The sequence below is a fragment of the Achroia grisella genome, unplaced genomic scaffold, assembly GCF_030625045.1.
Source record: "Achroia grisella isolate CSIRO2021 unplaced genomic scaffold, CSIRO_AGI_Agris_v1 utg445, whole genome shotgun sequence".
In the NCBI taxonomy this organism is placed as follows: Eukaryota; Metazoa; Arthropoda; class Insecta; order Lepidoptera; family Pyralidae; genus Achroia; species Achroia grisella.
This window is the reverse complement of record NW_026712860.1, coordinates 513318-532041: the sequence shown is the minus strand read 5'-3', so window position 1 is coordinate 532041 and position 18724 is coordinate 513318. Positions and strand designations below refer to the sequence as shown.

General features: G+C 29.1%; 1 protein-coding gene across 1 annotated transcript in view; it reads left to right on the top strand.

The window, feature by feature from the left end:
* The first annotated feature begins 13593 nt into the window (after positions 1 to 13593).
* LOC131844996 (Kv channel-interacting protein 4-like) overlaps positions 13594 to 18724 on the top strand; it is a 110437-nt gene continuing 105306 nt past the window's right edge. The window contains exons 1-2 of the mRNA XM_059194005.1: positions 13594 to 13610; positions 13676 to 13860. Of these exons, the coding sequence (XP_059049988.1) occupies positions 13594 to 13610; positions 13676 to 13860 (202 nt within the window). The remainder of the gene's footprint in view (positions 13611 to 13675; positions 13861 to 18724) is intronic.

The window sequence follows — 18724 nt, the reverse complement described above, 5'->3', positions numbered from 1 at the left end:
AATGAATAATATTTTAATCACGTTTTCATTGATTCGCATAATAATGAAGTTCGTTAGGGAGATTTTCCGCCATAAAAGCGGCAGAATGGCAAATTAACACGATATACATTCTAATTAATATCATACGCTATTAAGCCTCGTGTAACTAACTATGTGAGAGATTCTTGAATAGTCTTTCAATAATTTAATATGTCATCTAATCGATACATGTCATCATTGTTTCAAACAGACTTAGCATATATGTTTTAGGCTATACTACTTCATATTGACCTTATATGAACCTCTTGTTTTCTCCAGACAAAGATATAGATGCTAATACTGATTGTTAAGGACCACAAATATTTTAAGTATAATTAGTAAATCACGGGATCTTACCACGTTTTATTTTTATTGAGTTCCTGATATTTCGGCAGTGTTTCAATCGCCATGATCACGGCTAACCGGATGGTAAGATCCCGTTTACTAATTATACTTATAAATAATGACCGCGTCAAATTTAAAACACAAGTGTTTTGTTCCAGTAATTTGGCAAGTAACCTCAAGTTGTTTTTTATTTTACATATAGTTCTAATAACAGTTTTAAGTAGTATAAAATAATGAAGTAAACTAACGAAGATTTATACTAAAAAAAGCTTCCATAAATGTTAATATAATTTATAAATTTGGAATCAATAACTTTGCAATATTTTGACAATTGAACAATCAACTAAATTACTTACAAGTGCTTGTGACATACTTCAGACAATAAACAGAATTGGTTATCTGCTTGATGGCTGATGACTTTGAGCTAGAGAGCTAAAGCAATACTCTATATTGCTATTATATAATTTAGATATCTATCTATACAGGGGATGCGTAAAAATTACTTATAGCATAGATAACATAAGATTACATACTATAACATTTTTTATTATTTTTTCTGTATGGAATACCACGTATAGTGGTATTACTATTATTATTATTATTAATTCTATTCGTCTATTTTCGTGTCATTTTAAAAGCTTTCCTGGAATGTTACGTCGGATTAGATATCATATTTCATATCGTGCCTAATACAAATAATTATTCATTGATTTTATATAAAATTATTGAAGTTAATAATAATGGTAACAATAAATTACTGAATAATAGATAGATCAGACTTATTTCAAGAGTATGTTATAAACTTTCATGAAAAAATTATAGCACTAATACTCAATAACTATTACTTAGGAAGTAATGAATCGAGAAGAACTGGCAAAAAACCTGATTCCACATTCAGATATATCGAAATTTGTAAATACATGGGATTCTAGTATAGAACAAGTAAACTATGGGTTAGATTAGGACATCTTTAAATTAAAATTACAGCATTATTAATGAACATATCTCTTTTGTTACAGTAGCGACAAACACCACAAATGAGCTTCGTTGATTGTACGTATAATACCATAAATAATTATATGTTACTTTCTAGTTTTGCCCATAATTTGACTGTATTATGAATTATATTTTAATTATATACTAGACGTAATAATTAAATGACAATATTTAACTTTATCTTACCGTCTCTACTCGTAAATTACCATCAGATGGATAGTATGCTTGTTTGCCACATACGTAATATAAAAAAGTACATGTAGTGGTTAATAATTACTATGCACATAATTTAATTTGGAAGAAAGTGATAATATTTAATCAAATTTATCAATAGTACCACAGATAAGATAATGTTACATACATTATCTTATCTGCAAGGACTAATTTTCACAAACAGACTTTATAACAAACTTTAGTACACACGTTTTTGAATATTATAAATCAGTCCCTAATGAAGTTGCATCATCTGCCGGTCAATTAACAAATAATACTATATATTATATAGACATATAATTTAATATGTGACCTCGACAAATGAATAAATGAAGGTCTCAATGAAGGCAATACAAAATATAAAAAGCCTAAGGAATATACTTCTCGTAGAATTACGTTGCTAAAAGATTGCTTTGTCAAAGAGAATTTGTAAAACAAGACAGAAACAACAGCCTTGCGACAAGTTGGATATTATTCTTTATTTGCTCGTAATGAAACTGTAGACGTACTCTTTTTAAATAGGTTTTCATCGAAAAATATATTGTGATGATGCAAGATGCTACCTATATATATTTAGTATATATTGATATCTTTCGTAGATAATAAAAAAGATTAAGACCATTAATTTTATATGAATATACTGTTAGAAATTTTGATTCAATTAAGTGATTAGAGATTGTATTAACAATATAACTTATTTATTTTTATTTGTATCGTATATTCTACAATATATTTTAATAGAAATGAATTGACAATCACCAATAACATGCATAAAATTAACTTAGACAATTGACACTTCTTCATTTAAACCTAAACTAAGCAAATTTTGTAATATATGTATGTAAATATTTGTATTATGTGGAAATCGAACCTTGGAAAGCGTTTTACTGGGCCATACTGGTCGTAAGTAGTAATTATTATATAGACCTAATATATTTGTTTAATTTATTATGAATGGCAATAAAATTCAAAAGAGAGATTTACGTTTGATCCTACAGATCATTTAGACAGTATTAGATATTTTTTTATTATTAAGGTACCGTATAAAGTAATCACTCCGAGTACTTGAACCGTTTTTAATTTAAGCGTATAGATATATGTATTATATTTTTAACGTGTTTCGTTTTGAGGAGGGTCGTTAGGGCAATAAATTTTATTGTAACGAGGGTTTTATTATGTCCGACCGGTACCCACTCAGTTTGTACCAGATGGCAATTAACTAACCACCTTATAAACTTGTTTTCGTAATTTTTCAACCAATAAACTTAAGTTCTTCATTTAAAAAGCCATTGTCTGTTTTATGTAGAAATATATATATAAACTGTGCCCGCGGTTTCACCCGTATGAAATTTGTAGCCTATATGTTCGTCTCATGTATAAGCTATATAACTGTAAAGTTCCATCAAAATCCGTTCAATAGTTTTTGCGAGTGAAAAAGTGACAAATATCCATGCGTACTCACAAACGTTTGCGTTTATAATATTAATAATAAGATAGTCTTTAGTTCAAAATTCAAATTTAATACAATTTTTAACGTTCTTTACAATTACGAGTATTTTCCCAATTTTCATGTACTAACTGTTTCACGCGACTTCCTCTGCTATTTATAGATAAAGTATAGCCTTATCCGTCCTTGCGATGCACTCTATTTCAGTGCTAAATTTAGATCCGTACAGCCGTGTAGTGATCAAGCAGACAGCCACAGGTCTTTGAATGTCGAATTTTATTTCCGCAGGAGCTAAAATATCCACCAAAATATAAGGATGAATTGATATACATAATATACCTAGAAATGTAAATAATAAATATTTGTTCTTTATATAGAAACTTACAAACAAATTAGGGTAAAGGAATAAAATTACATTTGGCTTTATTTTATTAAATTTACCACAAAGCAGGGTTTATTCGGTATACAACAACCAACACAGTCTTTATGAAAAGAAAAATGTTTCTATCATAAAGAGATAAACGCTGTTATTTATTCAATTATGTGTTTTATACCGATATGTTAATATATTAAACGTAAGTTAATTTCTACTTCTAATTGGGACGTAATAGAATAAAAAAATGTTAATTAAAAGTATCCACAAGTAGTTATATCAAGTTTATTTGTATAAACATAATTTCTATTTCTATTTCTTAACGCCTTAACAGATCAACCAATCGTCATAAAACTTAGTATACGCACAGTATTGGACATGGAGAAGAAGATATTCATATTCGTACTACTTTTTATGATGAATTATCTATAAAAGAAAAGTATTTTCGGAATTAGCTTCAAGAACAACTATTTCTTCATAAATATTGGTTATGAGTGTTTATTATGATTATTATGTATTACACCTATTACTATGTATAATACTCACGTATTTGCCCTTATTCTTCTGTTTTACAGGCAAACTAGCTAATACAAACAATATTGTCTGCACCAACTTCCAAAGCGCATTATAACCTATCCTATGCTTCCTATTCTATTTTCATCTCAAATTTAATTAGGATTCGTCCAGTTGATTAGACGTAAAAAAGTAACAAACGGACAGACAGACAGGCACATTTTTGCATTTATTATATTAGTACATTAGGGTGTATGTATAGTATGGATTTATATAACTTCATACAGAACTTAACGTGAAGATACTACTTACAATTCACTATGGTCTGAGATTTATTGTAGCAGATTTTTCTTATGCTTATCTTTTTTATTGTTGAAGGATAAAAATGTACATTATCTGTGCGTACTCTCGTACTTTATGATTCTCATATTTCACTGTACTTAGTGATATAAACCCGTCTTTTTAAATTAAATTTAATGATATTTACTGTAACATACATCATTATATTCTTTGATTTGATAATACACTGTTACCTGCTATTTTAAAGGCATGGTGTTGCCATAGTTTTCATAAAACGTTTCTTGGCAAATATTTACGTTATAGATAAATTTATGTTCTCAATTTCTACTCTCATATTTTAATAGTATTAACTGTACATTAATAGTTAATCAGGACAAACAATTTTACAAAAATAGATTATACTTCTCTCCAATAATTTCTAACATTTAAAATATGTTTAATTATTATTATTTGTTACTGTAAAATTGGATCAATCCAAGGAATCTTATCCTAGTCTATCAGTCACGCGATGCCTTGGAAGAAGTTATTACAGAATACAACAATACAAGACAAGTAACAATTTATAATTGTTACTTGTCTTGTATTGTTCTTGTATATACTGATTGAATTATTTATACGTAATCAGAAATGCACTCAGTATAGTATTACAACGTCAATTTTATAAAGTACATTTTACGGAGAGAGAAACCAATAGCGATTATCCTGAAAAGTTGAGAATAAAAGCGAGCTAACCCTCTAGGGTTCTTAGCTATGTATTCAGATAACATAGGTATATGCATTTATATTTCCAAGATTCCATCTCAAATAAGGAACGTTTATTTTTATCAACATATTTGACTTCAATATTGAACATAACTGCATTATTGTGTTTATATAAAATTTGAAAAATAACATTTTTATTCATTTTTGTTTAATAATATCATAGTATATCCTACTTTGTATATACATAATTCAATTTGCAAATACAAAAAATCCAAAGATATTTCATTTACTTTGTAGCAAATCTATCTAAGAGTCACTTTTCTTTGTTTACCTGTATGACAATTTTTATTAAAATATGTAAGATCTTTTGTCTCCTTTCATATGTGTCATTTATAATCTTTGAGCTAGATGTTCTTACAGGAGAAAAAAATATAGTTAAGTCAATATATAATAGAGAACATTTTAGTGTTTTTTTTTAATATTTGACGGCATACTATACAACCCATTCACACTTAATAAAAAGTAGTAAAACATATATGCTGAGTATTGATTGACTTATATTTTTTTGGAATACTAGGTATATAGAATATAATATTTATACGACAATTATTTCAAAACAGTAAAAATGTCCCTTTGCTAAGTTATATTATTTTATTTTAAATATGTACATGTATGTATATTTAGTACATATAATTGAATAAATAGTTATTATGCTGTTATATTATCTAAAAGTCGTATAGGAAGGTTGAGTTAAACATAAAACATTTTACGAGCACAAATTAAATTTTATCTCTAAATGTATTCTTAACTTTGAAATAAAATGGATACTTATACTGAATTAATTTACTGTCAAGAGTATATAGTTAAATGTCGTTGTCTCTTGAATGTTGTAAAGCTGTATTCGGTTTATATAGGTTGTCATTGTATTTAATATTGGTGTGGGTAATCGGTATATATTTGTAAATACAAATATTCAGCCAGAATATATTTTTATCGGAGGCATGACATTTTTGTCCTCCAGAATTATATAACATCTGATCATAAATCATGTGTAACATGATATATCCAAATAAAATCAGAACAATAGTATTGTTTCGCTTTTAACTCTCCACGAATTAAAAATTTAATGTGTGTATGTTTGTATTTGCATAATATAACAAAACTGCAAACTAGAGCGGAAATTAGTATGATAATATAGAGTAGTCTCGCTACCGTTGCCTGAAATTTACTTGAAGCTCGTCACATACGCCGTCTCATAGTGATACTAAATGTGGAAATACCCCCAAAATTTAGGAGGAATTTGTGGTGATAGAAATTTAGATGATAGAATTGTGGGACTAAAATTGTATTGTGATTTAAAAAAAGAAGTTTATCGACGACGTATAAGTATCAATAACAGACCTGCGATCATATGGATTGTCAGAATACAGACTTTTTATTAGGAACATTTTTCTTGAAACTTCACATTTTGGGGGGGATTTTGGAGAGAGTGTCACACAGTTATCTGACAGATATGTGTATAGTGTATGTAATAATTTGTGGCCCAACCTCGACCGCACAAGTTTTAAAAGTTAATTCGAACGTGTGGTCTGCAAAACGAGTCTGTATTAACTGTAATTTGGAACATATTAACTTTATTTGTGGTTGAAATTAAATTATAACATTAAACTGCAGAGTCATATTTGTATGGCGTGCTTTTGACGTAAAATAAAACTACTGCCTCATGGAAATAACCACATATAGTTAACTTTCTGCTACATTGTTGTAATTTTCCACAGGCATACGATTAACGAACTATATACTATTTTGATAGATTCAATATTAAAGTAGTTTATTAGACATAATAATATCCTATAAATTTTATATCGCGATAGCTATGTTAGACAGGATGTTTCATAGACTAACATATTATTATTCTATGTTAAATCTGTCTTAATGAATAATAAATAAATAAGAACCTAATACAAGGGCAAAAATATACCTAAAATATTTTTGAAGCTAATTTGAACTTATACTTCACATAAAACCAAATTTAAAAATATGAACTTTCTTATTTTGAAAATTGGTTACTTCAAAAGTATAATGAGTTAACAAAGACTTGCTCTATTGGGTACTACTCCTACCGTAAAATTCTTCTAACTATTGTACCTGCATCGAATTTTCATTGCATCACTACTTTTATTTTGTAATTGGAATGTCAATAAATCTGACCGCCCACCTAATAGCAAGTGATGGTAACAGTCGCCTATATATTTCACCAGTACCACGGACGTCACTTGAACGTGTGACATATGTCATACCGGATGATAGACATGAGTTTCCATTATGGAGGATTAAGATATCATATCTCGTATCATGTAATTTCATTGCCTGATTGCGACCTTCCAAACGAAAAATAACAATACAAAGCCAGCTGCTTAGCGACTGAAGCGACTGAATAGTTGAAATATATGTATAATCGGGGAACGTAATTTATCAATGCGACTTGACTATATTTCTTAACTCCTGGTCATCAAATGTTCATTTCACAGGTTATTACGGAGCATCCGTCCGTTCTTCCAGCGCCTCGGTGACAGTGACGCATGGTCTAATTTATAGACCCGCAACTTTATCAGTGCTGTAAAAACTACCTTATTCAACAGAAATAAAGTTGGTTTATAGTTAAGTGCATAGCGTGCGTTAAATTGTTTAAGTTTCTGCGACGACCTCGACTAGGACCCATTGTCCCTTTAGAAAGAAAACTGTGACAAGATCTCGGAGTAAAGTGAGTTTTTCACGCCGTGATTTATATTAAGCGATCTTCGTTCATTTGTTTTTAACCGACATGAAAAAAGACTGTCGATTCGACTTTTTGTTATATGATATACAATATCTTTGTTATTCAAAACTGACTGTTTTTTGCTTATTTCCCGTAACCTTCATAATTTATTTCATTTTATCCATTTCATAAGTTATTATTATGCCCTTCAATGATAGCTTAATATTATAACATAAAACTATTATTGTGCCTACGGATTATAATTTTAATGATTTAAATTTAACTCATTTGTAGTCAATTTTACTTACTACTTCTAAATACGACATTTGTATTATCACATTAATGTTATATTAAATTATTATACAAATTTATTTCACATTTTTGCCCTGAACATTCCTAATAATTCGCTGGAAGAAATCCTTTTCAAGAATATACCCGCTGTCAAGCTGTTGTTCTCTTTTGTTAATATTCTTGCAGAAAAATATTTTTTCACAACAAATATAATAAATAAGTAATGTTATGAGTGAATATATAAACATAAATATACAACAACAATAATAACGTAGACATCTTAAAATGTGTTTTCACGTAAATGTAATTGGAATTGATAATAATGACACTATAAAATGCTTAAATAAAATAGTTGTAATCTAATACTTTTTTTAAGTCAATACTTTAATAAGAATGTTTATATTTTTAATGTTTATTTAACGGTCATAAAGATATACTAGTGGCCCGTCCCGGCTTCGTACTGATGCATTACAAAGCTTTGAATTTCTCGGCTTGTTCTACTATAACACGCATGTACCTATTGTCCATATGTATAAAACTTCCTCTTGAATCACTCTATTTGAGAAAAATGCTGTAAGTTTTGTAATAAAGGTTTATAGCGTAATATTTACAATTATTGTATGTATGTTATTATAACTATAAAATATAAGAACTAAATAATTCCAAATGGCTATATTTAATATAGTAGTAACTTTATTTAAACAGCAAATCAGCTGAAACATATGTTTATGCATATATTTAAGCTAATTGATTAAAGTTGAAAATATATTGTATGAAAGTTTTAAACAGAGAAATAAGCTATGTATTCAGCCAAATGGGAACGATAATCCCTAAAAGCTGAACATCATTTTTCATAATACCAATAAGTTGCTGTATCACCTCTCATTAATTTTCTTAATCGTGATTTCATTTTATCGGCAATTATTATAATTATAATACCTACATAAGCGACGGTTACTACGTAACAACATGTTATAAATTTATGTTAGAATATATTCACACGTTCATTTTAGTAATAGCAAAAAAACTATAGAATAAAATTACATTTATATATATTTAAAAAATGCAAAAATAAACTAACTTGTGGCTCTCTGCAAATTCTAATAAGTCTCTGGTATTCCTTTTTATTTGTAAACATCCTATCAAGATTATTTTCTATTCCATTGCTTTTTTTAATATCAATTTACACAAATCTATAGTAAAATAATTAAATATCCATACACGATATACTTAAATAAACTTCTTCAAAACATTCACCCCGTTCTGAACTCCGAAAAGTTTTCCGTAATAAAGCTTGCAGCGTTTCGTCATTTTAATTAAGGTAACATAAATTTATTTTGGTAAATATAATAAATAAATGATAAATATATAAATGTAAAGTAACTTATAATATATGACATTTAAAAAAGTTAACATAATGTTTATCTGTATACTTAACAGTAAATAAACTATACAAGAATAATTCGTAGAATGTTTGTTATACGACACACTAAAAACAAACCATTGTAATGTGAACTACCGATTGAACAATTAACGGGTAACTACGGGCATTAATATTTTATTATACAAAAACAAGGTTTCCAAATTGACTGTATTTTTCAAACATATATTGCACCATTTCATTATCCATTCTCCATAGATTTTGAATAATATTTTTGAAATGGGAACTCTATCGTTTAACTTCCGTTTCAAGACAATATAGAATAATATCTTCAATCTCATATGTCAGTAGTTATTACATACATTTCGGAAATCGTATGTAATATCCACCGGACCGACATATTGATTGCATTGTATATAAGGTAATGTAAAATAATAAACCGAGATAATCTAAAAGTGAAACTGGGACGTGAAAAATTTAAATGAGCTCTTAATTGAGGCCAGATAAAAATTTTATGGAACAATAAATTATTTTAGGTTTTAGAGCTCTTGCTAATTTGCTGGATGGAATTAAATTTATCTCATTTATTTCTAGATATCAATCAAATACGAAACTCTGCTATTTAATATATATAGACAATGGCGTTAATACAATTACATCGGATAACATTCTTGTTATATTTACAACAAGCCACTGTTTCCCAAGACTTTATTTGTTTTTTTTTTTGAAATCTCGTGATATAATTGACAATCGCAATAACTAATTGATATTATTAATTTGGGTAATTTAATATAAAGGGAGGAAATTTATTTTTAAGTTAATTATAATTGTATATCAAGTACAGACATAAAGACTTATACTAGTTTCTAAAGTCTTATCTACTATTAAAATAAGAACCAGCCGTAGCTTCTTAGTCATTTCTTGCTCATTCTTCTGAATAAAGCTGAATCTATTTTATTCTAATAATAATACGTTGAATAAACGATACTAGTTTCCTAAAACGATCACGGATAAACCTTAAATGATATTGTTTCCAAAGGTTTATGATCACTTGATCCTTAATTTCTTGCAAGCCTTAAATGCATTGAGCGGACAACCGCTGAGGATACAAAACCTCAAATTCCAACTGTCAACAAATTGGACGAAGGGACGGTTCTTTTTTATATAATATTATCTGTACTAGGAATATTATAAACTAAGATAGTTTGTAATATTACAATAAATACTAGTTTAAAATTAATGAAAATTATATTTGCTGCAATTACATATATTTTTAAGGATGGAGGTTTGCTTTCAATATGAAAGTTAGTTAGGTTCTTATTAAATTTATTTGTTACCTCTAGGCGCCTTGATGGCTCAATCAATCGTCATAAAATTTGGTACGCAGTATATGGAATGGAGAAGGATAGGACACTTTTTATCTCGGTCAATCAATAGTCGGTAATCCCTATATCCTGGTCGGAGAGACGGACGAAGTCGTAAAAACTAGTGAAGTAAAAACTACTTCGAAATAAACGAATCTGGTTTACTCACGGAACACACATCGGTACCTATGATTTTTCGAGTAATAAAGTTTAATGGACTAAATTCTAAGTACCTTTACCCCAAAGAATTTAGTAAAAAAAATAAGTAAAAATAGTATGGAACAACACTAATATAACAATAAGACAACTTCGTTGCTACGTCGTTGGGAAACTCTGATGAAAGTTCATTTCATGAGTTAATTATAGCGACCAGTCTCCAAACATTGACTTAATCTGCAGCCCTGTAAAAGTTTTAATTATTATAATGCATGCACTCTAGCTTTTTGTTTGTTGTCTAAAGATATAATAAAAAACTTATTGCGTTACATAAATTTGCTTTAGAAAATGGTAGTTATTATTATTTTTTAGATTTACTGTTATGTTCATTATATTCCATAACTATAATATTTTGTAAATATTCATAATCGTAAAAGTTTATCATGACTATAACTTTTATCTCAATTCATGTTAAAGTAGTTACCATATTGCCAAACAATAAGAACTTTTCAATATTATTATACGTTTATTATTGATCGATGGAATATATTATCTTATCTTCTTACAGTATGAATCCCTTTGAACTTGTAACCATATTTCTTATTGTGTACATTAGTAAGATAACTAACACATGACAATGTATTCATATCCTTACCATTTCTACTACAATACAATTGTTTCTTCGAAACAAGTACATAATATATCACGTGACAGATTTTTCGTACACACAGGCGACAAATTTACATGAGGCACGCCACGGAATCCAATTCTAATGCAAATCCAGTACAAACAGAGAATGCCGCGTCTTTATTCATGAGTAGTGTTGCCATATCATTTAAAATATCAGGATAGGAATAATATTTATCTTCATTACGGGGTATACGAAATAATTGTAGCATCGCATTTGTGTTTTACCGAATATACGAGTACAACGGACTATGTTCTGAAAAAGTCTTTGACATGATGCTTACTACAGGGAATTTATCTCCATACATTGGAACCTACGTGTCTCGAATAGTACGGTTTCAGAGGAACTTCCTCCCGCGTACACTTAGATTCAGTATATTTTTATTAAAAAACATTATTACTTTACGAATATTAAGAACGGTGCAACGTTTAGTGTCAGAATAACTTTGTAGATAGTCGTTTAGACGGTACCTAGCAGTTTGCAATGTTTTTGTTTGCAAGGAAGCTTTACACCTTAGTCCTCTAGAATGATAACTCATGGTTGGTAGTATTATGCGAGTCACATGTCCCATAATATCCCCAATATGTTGTTGATGTTAACGACGTTTACCAACACGGACACTGGGCCGCTCATTTGCAATTTCCGTGAAATAAAAAAATCTTCGGATTCCCATTTTGCTTCTTAAGTAAACACGTTCAACGGCATATAATCATTGACTTTTCACTTGGTACATGCAGCCTTACTAACACTGAATTCGATAACCTTTTTATATATATTAAATGAAATGCTTTTATATCCATAAAATTAATACTAGTACCATGTTATAAGGTAAAGTTCTATTCAGGACTTCCAGTGAATAATATAACATTTGGATACAGTGTTCATGAATGACTACACTCAAATTAAACACTAAGTTCACGTTGGGAAGTTTACAACTCACTGGTTTACATCTCGCAGGTTTAAACTGAAAACTTGAGTTTAAACTTTAAATATCGTATCGGTTCTAACTTTTAATAGAAGTGTAATATAAAATCTACAACTAGTAAACTGCTACCATATCTCAGCAATATTAATTTCAATTTTAAACAGATTGTATACCTTTTTCTCTCTTGCAAATATAAATAATTATGATTTCATAATAAATAATCCATTATAGGAAAATTTATAAAGTAATTTAAAAAGCACATATTTTCTTATGAACCTACATACATATTGTACCTATAAATATTATTAATTATAAACCTATGAAAATCTGTTTAATATAGATGAAAATGCTTACTAGTTTATGCTCTTTTTTATTTTTCATTATCAAGTATTTTCAATATATCGATAAATGATATAAATGTAAGCCACTCAATTATCATTTCATTAATAATGTAAACCGTATTCTGTATTAAAACTATATTATCATGTAACCTATATTATATCTACTACACTAAGTACTACAACAAGATCTTGAAATGTTATAAAAATGAATACATTAGTTATTGAGGCACATTTTATATTTTAAAACAATTATAAAACCAATAACTGTTAACTAACACGTTTAACAAGAAACTAATTTCGCCGTGACTGCCCACTAACAAGACTAACAAATTGTTTCTTTGTTCACAGATTCCCGGCTTCCGCCTCCCTAACGCTTGCTGGGCACTTATTGAAAAACTTGACAAGAAATAAGAACATAACTGCTTTTAAAATCTTTTGCCGCGGCCGCCTCATGTTCAAGTTTATCTAAAAACTGTTGAACGTTCGTGGACTTCAAATATACTTGAAAATTACTTACAATAAACTTTAAAAATAATATATATATATGTAATACTCTGACCGCTGCTTATAAACCGTCTCGAATACCGTTTGAATTATTAAACAAGTCAAATATCAATTTCAACAACCCCACGTCAGAAAGTTGAATTGCTTGATTTACATTACTGTGCATAATATCCAATTATACGAACGCTACTCATCAGGACTTCACTAATTAAGCGGAGTTCACTGACGATGCGAAAATAGACAAAGATAAATAACAATTGTGGTGCATCAAGACTCTAATGTGTGAACAATGCATGTGAGTGAATGTGTGTGTGATAACGGTGCGGTTTCATTAACGGAGAGCGAGCGTTTCGAGTAAAGCTGGGTGCGCAACGCCACGGCGTCGTCGGTGGAGGGTCGCGGGGGTGCGGGCGGGGCGGACGAGCCCGCGCCCTCGCCCGCGCCCGACGCGGAGGCGCCCGTGCGCCGCCGCCGCCACCGTCCGCTCTACCGCCGACTCTTTCACTATGTGCGCACCGCATGGACCGGCGTCAAGTTTGCCCTAGGTAATTTGCTGCGTGCACTATCATGTTTCATTGCATGTAATTATTTCTATACTCGTAGCGTAATAGGACAAGGTTTCATTTACATAAAAAAATCGCAATAAAAATTTAAATGAACCAAAAAATATAAATATTATTATAGAATTTAGTTTTTTGAGTTGATTAGTACGTAATTAGGTTTAATAATTATTCGTTAATTTTATAGTATTTATTAAATATAATACAATCCAAAATTAAACAGTATTTAATATAGTTATATATAATTATCCAGAATTTTATAGAATTAGGTAACATTAAAAATTTACTCTTAAAAATCATTACTAATGTCACGCCTATAAAATCTTGCAATTCAATTTTATTCCTTTATTATCATAATCACAAACAATACCTTTAAATCATAGCAAATAAAACAAATGAGGAGTAGCACAAACGTCACAACATCTCTTCCTTCAACTAAAAAAACCGCACTGTTTATTCATTTGTGAGCTACAGTAATACAAGAATCAGGGGTTAAGAACTGAAATAAACGAACAATAACGTAGAAAATACACAATTTTAGCTACAGGCGTTGTAAAGACAATTCTAACCATTCTCTAAATACGGGTACAGCGCCAAATGTTTAACTTGAAGGTAGCAAATGAATTTCTCTGTTTACGTTCCAGTGAATAGGTACGTATTTGTTAAGACCACGTAAATGTTTCTTTAAAAGCTACTTAATGTCGACATTTTCAGTTCTTCCAATCCTATTTTCATTATATTTTAGTTGCGAAGGTAATAAGAAGTACATCATAGACATGTGTATGTATATTAAAGAGATTATGAGATAAACTATCACTTTGTAACAAAAAACGTGTAAAATTCCAATGGTCTCTTAAAATATTACTATTTTAAAAAATATAAAATCGTCGTTAAATTGAAATACTTTTTATTATCAGAGAAGCCTACAACTAAGCCTACAAAGTAATAACAAATGCCAAGTTCCCTAGTAACATCGAATGAACAAATTTCGATATTTGAAGGAGAATTACTTTATTTCATTATATTATATGATATATTTAGGTGTAATGGATTTTATTATATTATTTTAAATAAATTATACTATAATTATATTATCTATAATAATTAATCTTTGCTTATTATACACGTGCAAAATTTCTAACGTCAGTATTAATTTTCCAGACTGGTAGCGGATCCAATATTGGTAATAAACGCGATCTATTATAAACTAATAAGTAAGTAGTGGTTTACGTAATTAAATGGAAGTACATTTAATTAAACTGGCTACCTATAATACATTTTACTATATTATATTAAAAAATGTTTACGTATTATTTAAAATAAAAAATATTTAGTTTAAAAATTAATAATATTGTTTTATCCGCTCCTTTCACATTAATATGCAGCGTAGCATCCTTCTATGCAGAAAATACTACTTGTATACTTGTAAAAATAGAGACACATACATTAACATATCTACCATAACAATTTTTCTAATAAAAACATATTCGATACATTAAGATCAAGTTTTAGAGGACCTCAAAAGTACATCTAAACTTATACCGAATACTGTAATAAAATGAAACGTTTAAGTTTACCCATCCACATAAAATGGGCGTCTTTCGAAATATCAACATTAAATATAGTACTAAAATTCAATATCTCATTCAAATAACTCAGCAAATTCCGTGGCAATTTTCATCAATATCATTTTGGCCTACCATAATCGTAAAACGCAAAGGTGCGGGAAAAATAGTAAATTTTGTGGTAATCTGAGGTCGATCCCATATAATTCTGTATGAGCTCATAATTTTCATTATTACTGACCATTACACTTCTAATATTGAATTAGGTAATATCAACTTCATTATTACCTTATAAAACGGATTTACAGACATTAGTTTATTAATGTTCTCATTAGATTACATTATATTATTATGCACTAATATAGAAGTGACGTTTTGTAATTATAAATTGAATAATAATATTATGTGTAATGTTTTAATCATATAGTATAGACTATATAAATTAATAATTATTAAAATAATTGCAACATAAATGCAAACTAAATTGTAGGAAAAAAGAGAAAGATAAAGTATCTTGCCATTATGATATAACATAAAGATTACTTAGTATAAAATATTTTAATTTTTGTTTTGTAATGCATTTAATCCTAATATAAATCTCTTTGTGGGTCATAAAATAAATAAATCATACAATTTGTTCTTCATTATCTACTATTATTACTATTATCACTCATCAATCAAAATAAAACTGTGTTAACAAGTAGCTTATTCGAGATCCAATACCGAAAGGAAACATAAAGGCGAAAAATATAACCAAGTAAACACGGAAAATGACAAAGCGATCTTATATATTTAATTTATTTTCTTATTTATCAGAGTAGACAACATAGCGACAGGGAAATCCAACAATTTTAGATATTTTCTAAATTAAGCGGTCGGAAAATACCTGTTTAGCGTCTGTGTTCATAATTTACAAAGTTTATTACTTGGAACCACTGGCTGTCAGATAAGTTGCCACCAACTTGCCAATGATAAATTACTCTCGCGCCCTGGCGATTTCTTAATTGTCTGTTATTAATGCTAATGAAAGGAACAAAGAAGAAACAATGAATAAAATGTTTTCAAATGTAAATACTTTTCTCAAGAAATTAGAGCTTACCTGGACGGAATTTGTTTTATTCTTTATTAGCTATGAAATCCTGATAGAGGACTGAATAAAATGTTCTTGAATATGAGTTTATTTAAATTACGCTTTACCACATTCACTCTTCATTCCTAAATTCATTGCTTTCTTATAAAGTAAAGCAACAAACTCTATAATTGACTGTCGATCTCTAAAGTATCTAGTATCATAATCTAAATTAAATTTCCCTGCATTGTAATCATATATGGTAGGTAATGCATATATTTTTCAGAACTTCGATATGTTAAATTATTTATATAAACTGACTTCAAGTACAAAAGGGATTTTTGGATTTAGTTTGTGTATTTTTTATAGTACGATGATAGCAATCAAGCATACACCTCATCTGAAGAATGTTTACCGCAGCCTATGGACGCCTTACACACCAGGGTTGTCACTTATGCGTTGCCGATCCTTAACAAATTATACCCTACTTGAAAAACCCCATGCTGTAATTTCTCACACCTCGGCAGTTGTTTTGTGCTTGTCCTGTCTTCGTGTTAACTTTTTACAGATTTTATAAGAGAATTTTAGGGTAAGATCTTTTAAATGAGACTAATAACTACGACCAATAGTAGTGTGTTTTTATGGAAAGGCATTAGATATATGAAGGATATTGAAGCTTAATTAAAATGATTGACGTGTGACATAAATCAATATTATGAACACAGTAAGAATAACAGTATTAAATGTTATAGAAATTTGTCAATAAATCTTACAATACATAATGACTCCATCGTTTCTTTGTTATTGATGAGATCGTTTACAAGATTTTGACAACATAAATACATTGTTTTGTAAATTTGCTGTCAACGTTAAAGACGATCTTATTTTATTGTTAAAAGGTCAAAATTTTAATCTGTTAAATTGTTTATTATTTTGGAAAACCAAATCCATTTCAAGAATTATGAAATGCAGACTAAACAGCGACCTTATGCGAGCAGCTAAGGAGTGGAACTCTCTACCAGCCTCTATTTTTCCTGCCTCTTACAACATTGGGTCTTTCAAGTCAAGAGTGAATAGGCATTATTTGAGCTTACGTGTAACAGCTTAGACCACATCATCACTTAACATCAGGTGAGATTGCGGTCAAACGCGCTCAAATTTTAATATAAAAAAAACCTTATTAGTATAAACTAACTTATGGTACCTATCACAGTTCTTTACCAATAATAGTAACAAATAATAAATAAATAACCCTGGTCAATTAACACATCGCCATCTAGTCCCAAGGTAAGCAGAGTTTGTGTTATGGGTACTAGACAACTGAAATAAATACTTAGATATATCTATATATATATATATATATATATATATATATATATATATATATATATATATATATATATATATATATATATATATATATATATATATATATATATTTGTAAATACATACATAATATAGAAAGCACCCAGACTGATACAAACAATCATACTCACGAATACAAATGTTTACAGCGTGCGAGGAATCGAACCCGCGACCATCGATAGTAAAGCGGTGTGCTAAATCGCTAGACCACCGAGGCCGTCATCAGTCCCATTATATTGTATTTATTGAGACAAAAGCTCTTCATAACTTGAAGCCTAATATAATTAATACTTGTAATGAATTCAAACTAATTGGGATACTTAATGTTTTGAATATTTGAACAAAGCCAACATAAGTCGAGATAAAATTTATATTTCATCACCTCAATTATAAAGTAAGAGCCAAAGTGAAATATTTATTTAGATAATATAAAGCCTTTTTGGAGGTTCGACAAACATAATGATTCATTTTAAAATTTAATGAAATATCTTACGCTATCTAGGCTCAGGGGCTTCAAACTTTAGTAATGAGTAATAGCTATATTAATCTATATTATTTATTTATGTCTAATAACCGACTTAGAAATCAATTTGCTCAATTTAAACTATTCTATCAGAGATTACAAACGTAAGAACATGTCTCTGCATATATATTTACATGAGTTGCCCGCGACATCGTGAGAGTGTACATATTTAAACACCAAATATAAATTAAACGGCAATCATATATCAAGATATATGAAATGGTATATGGAGTATTGAAAATATTCACATAATTAATTATTTTTTCCTTTTAACAACGTTTTTCCCCAGCTTTCTGTAACATACATATTGATCCATAGTTAACAAC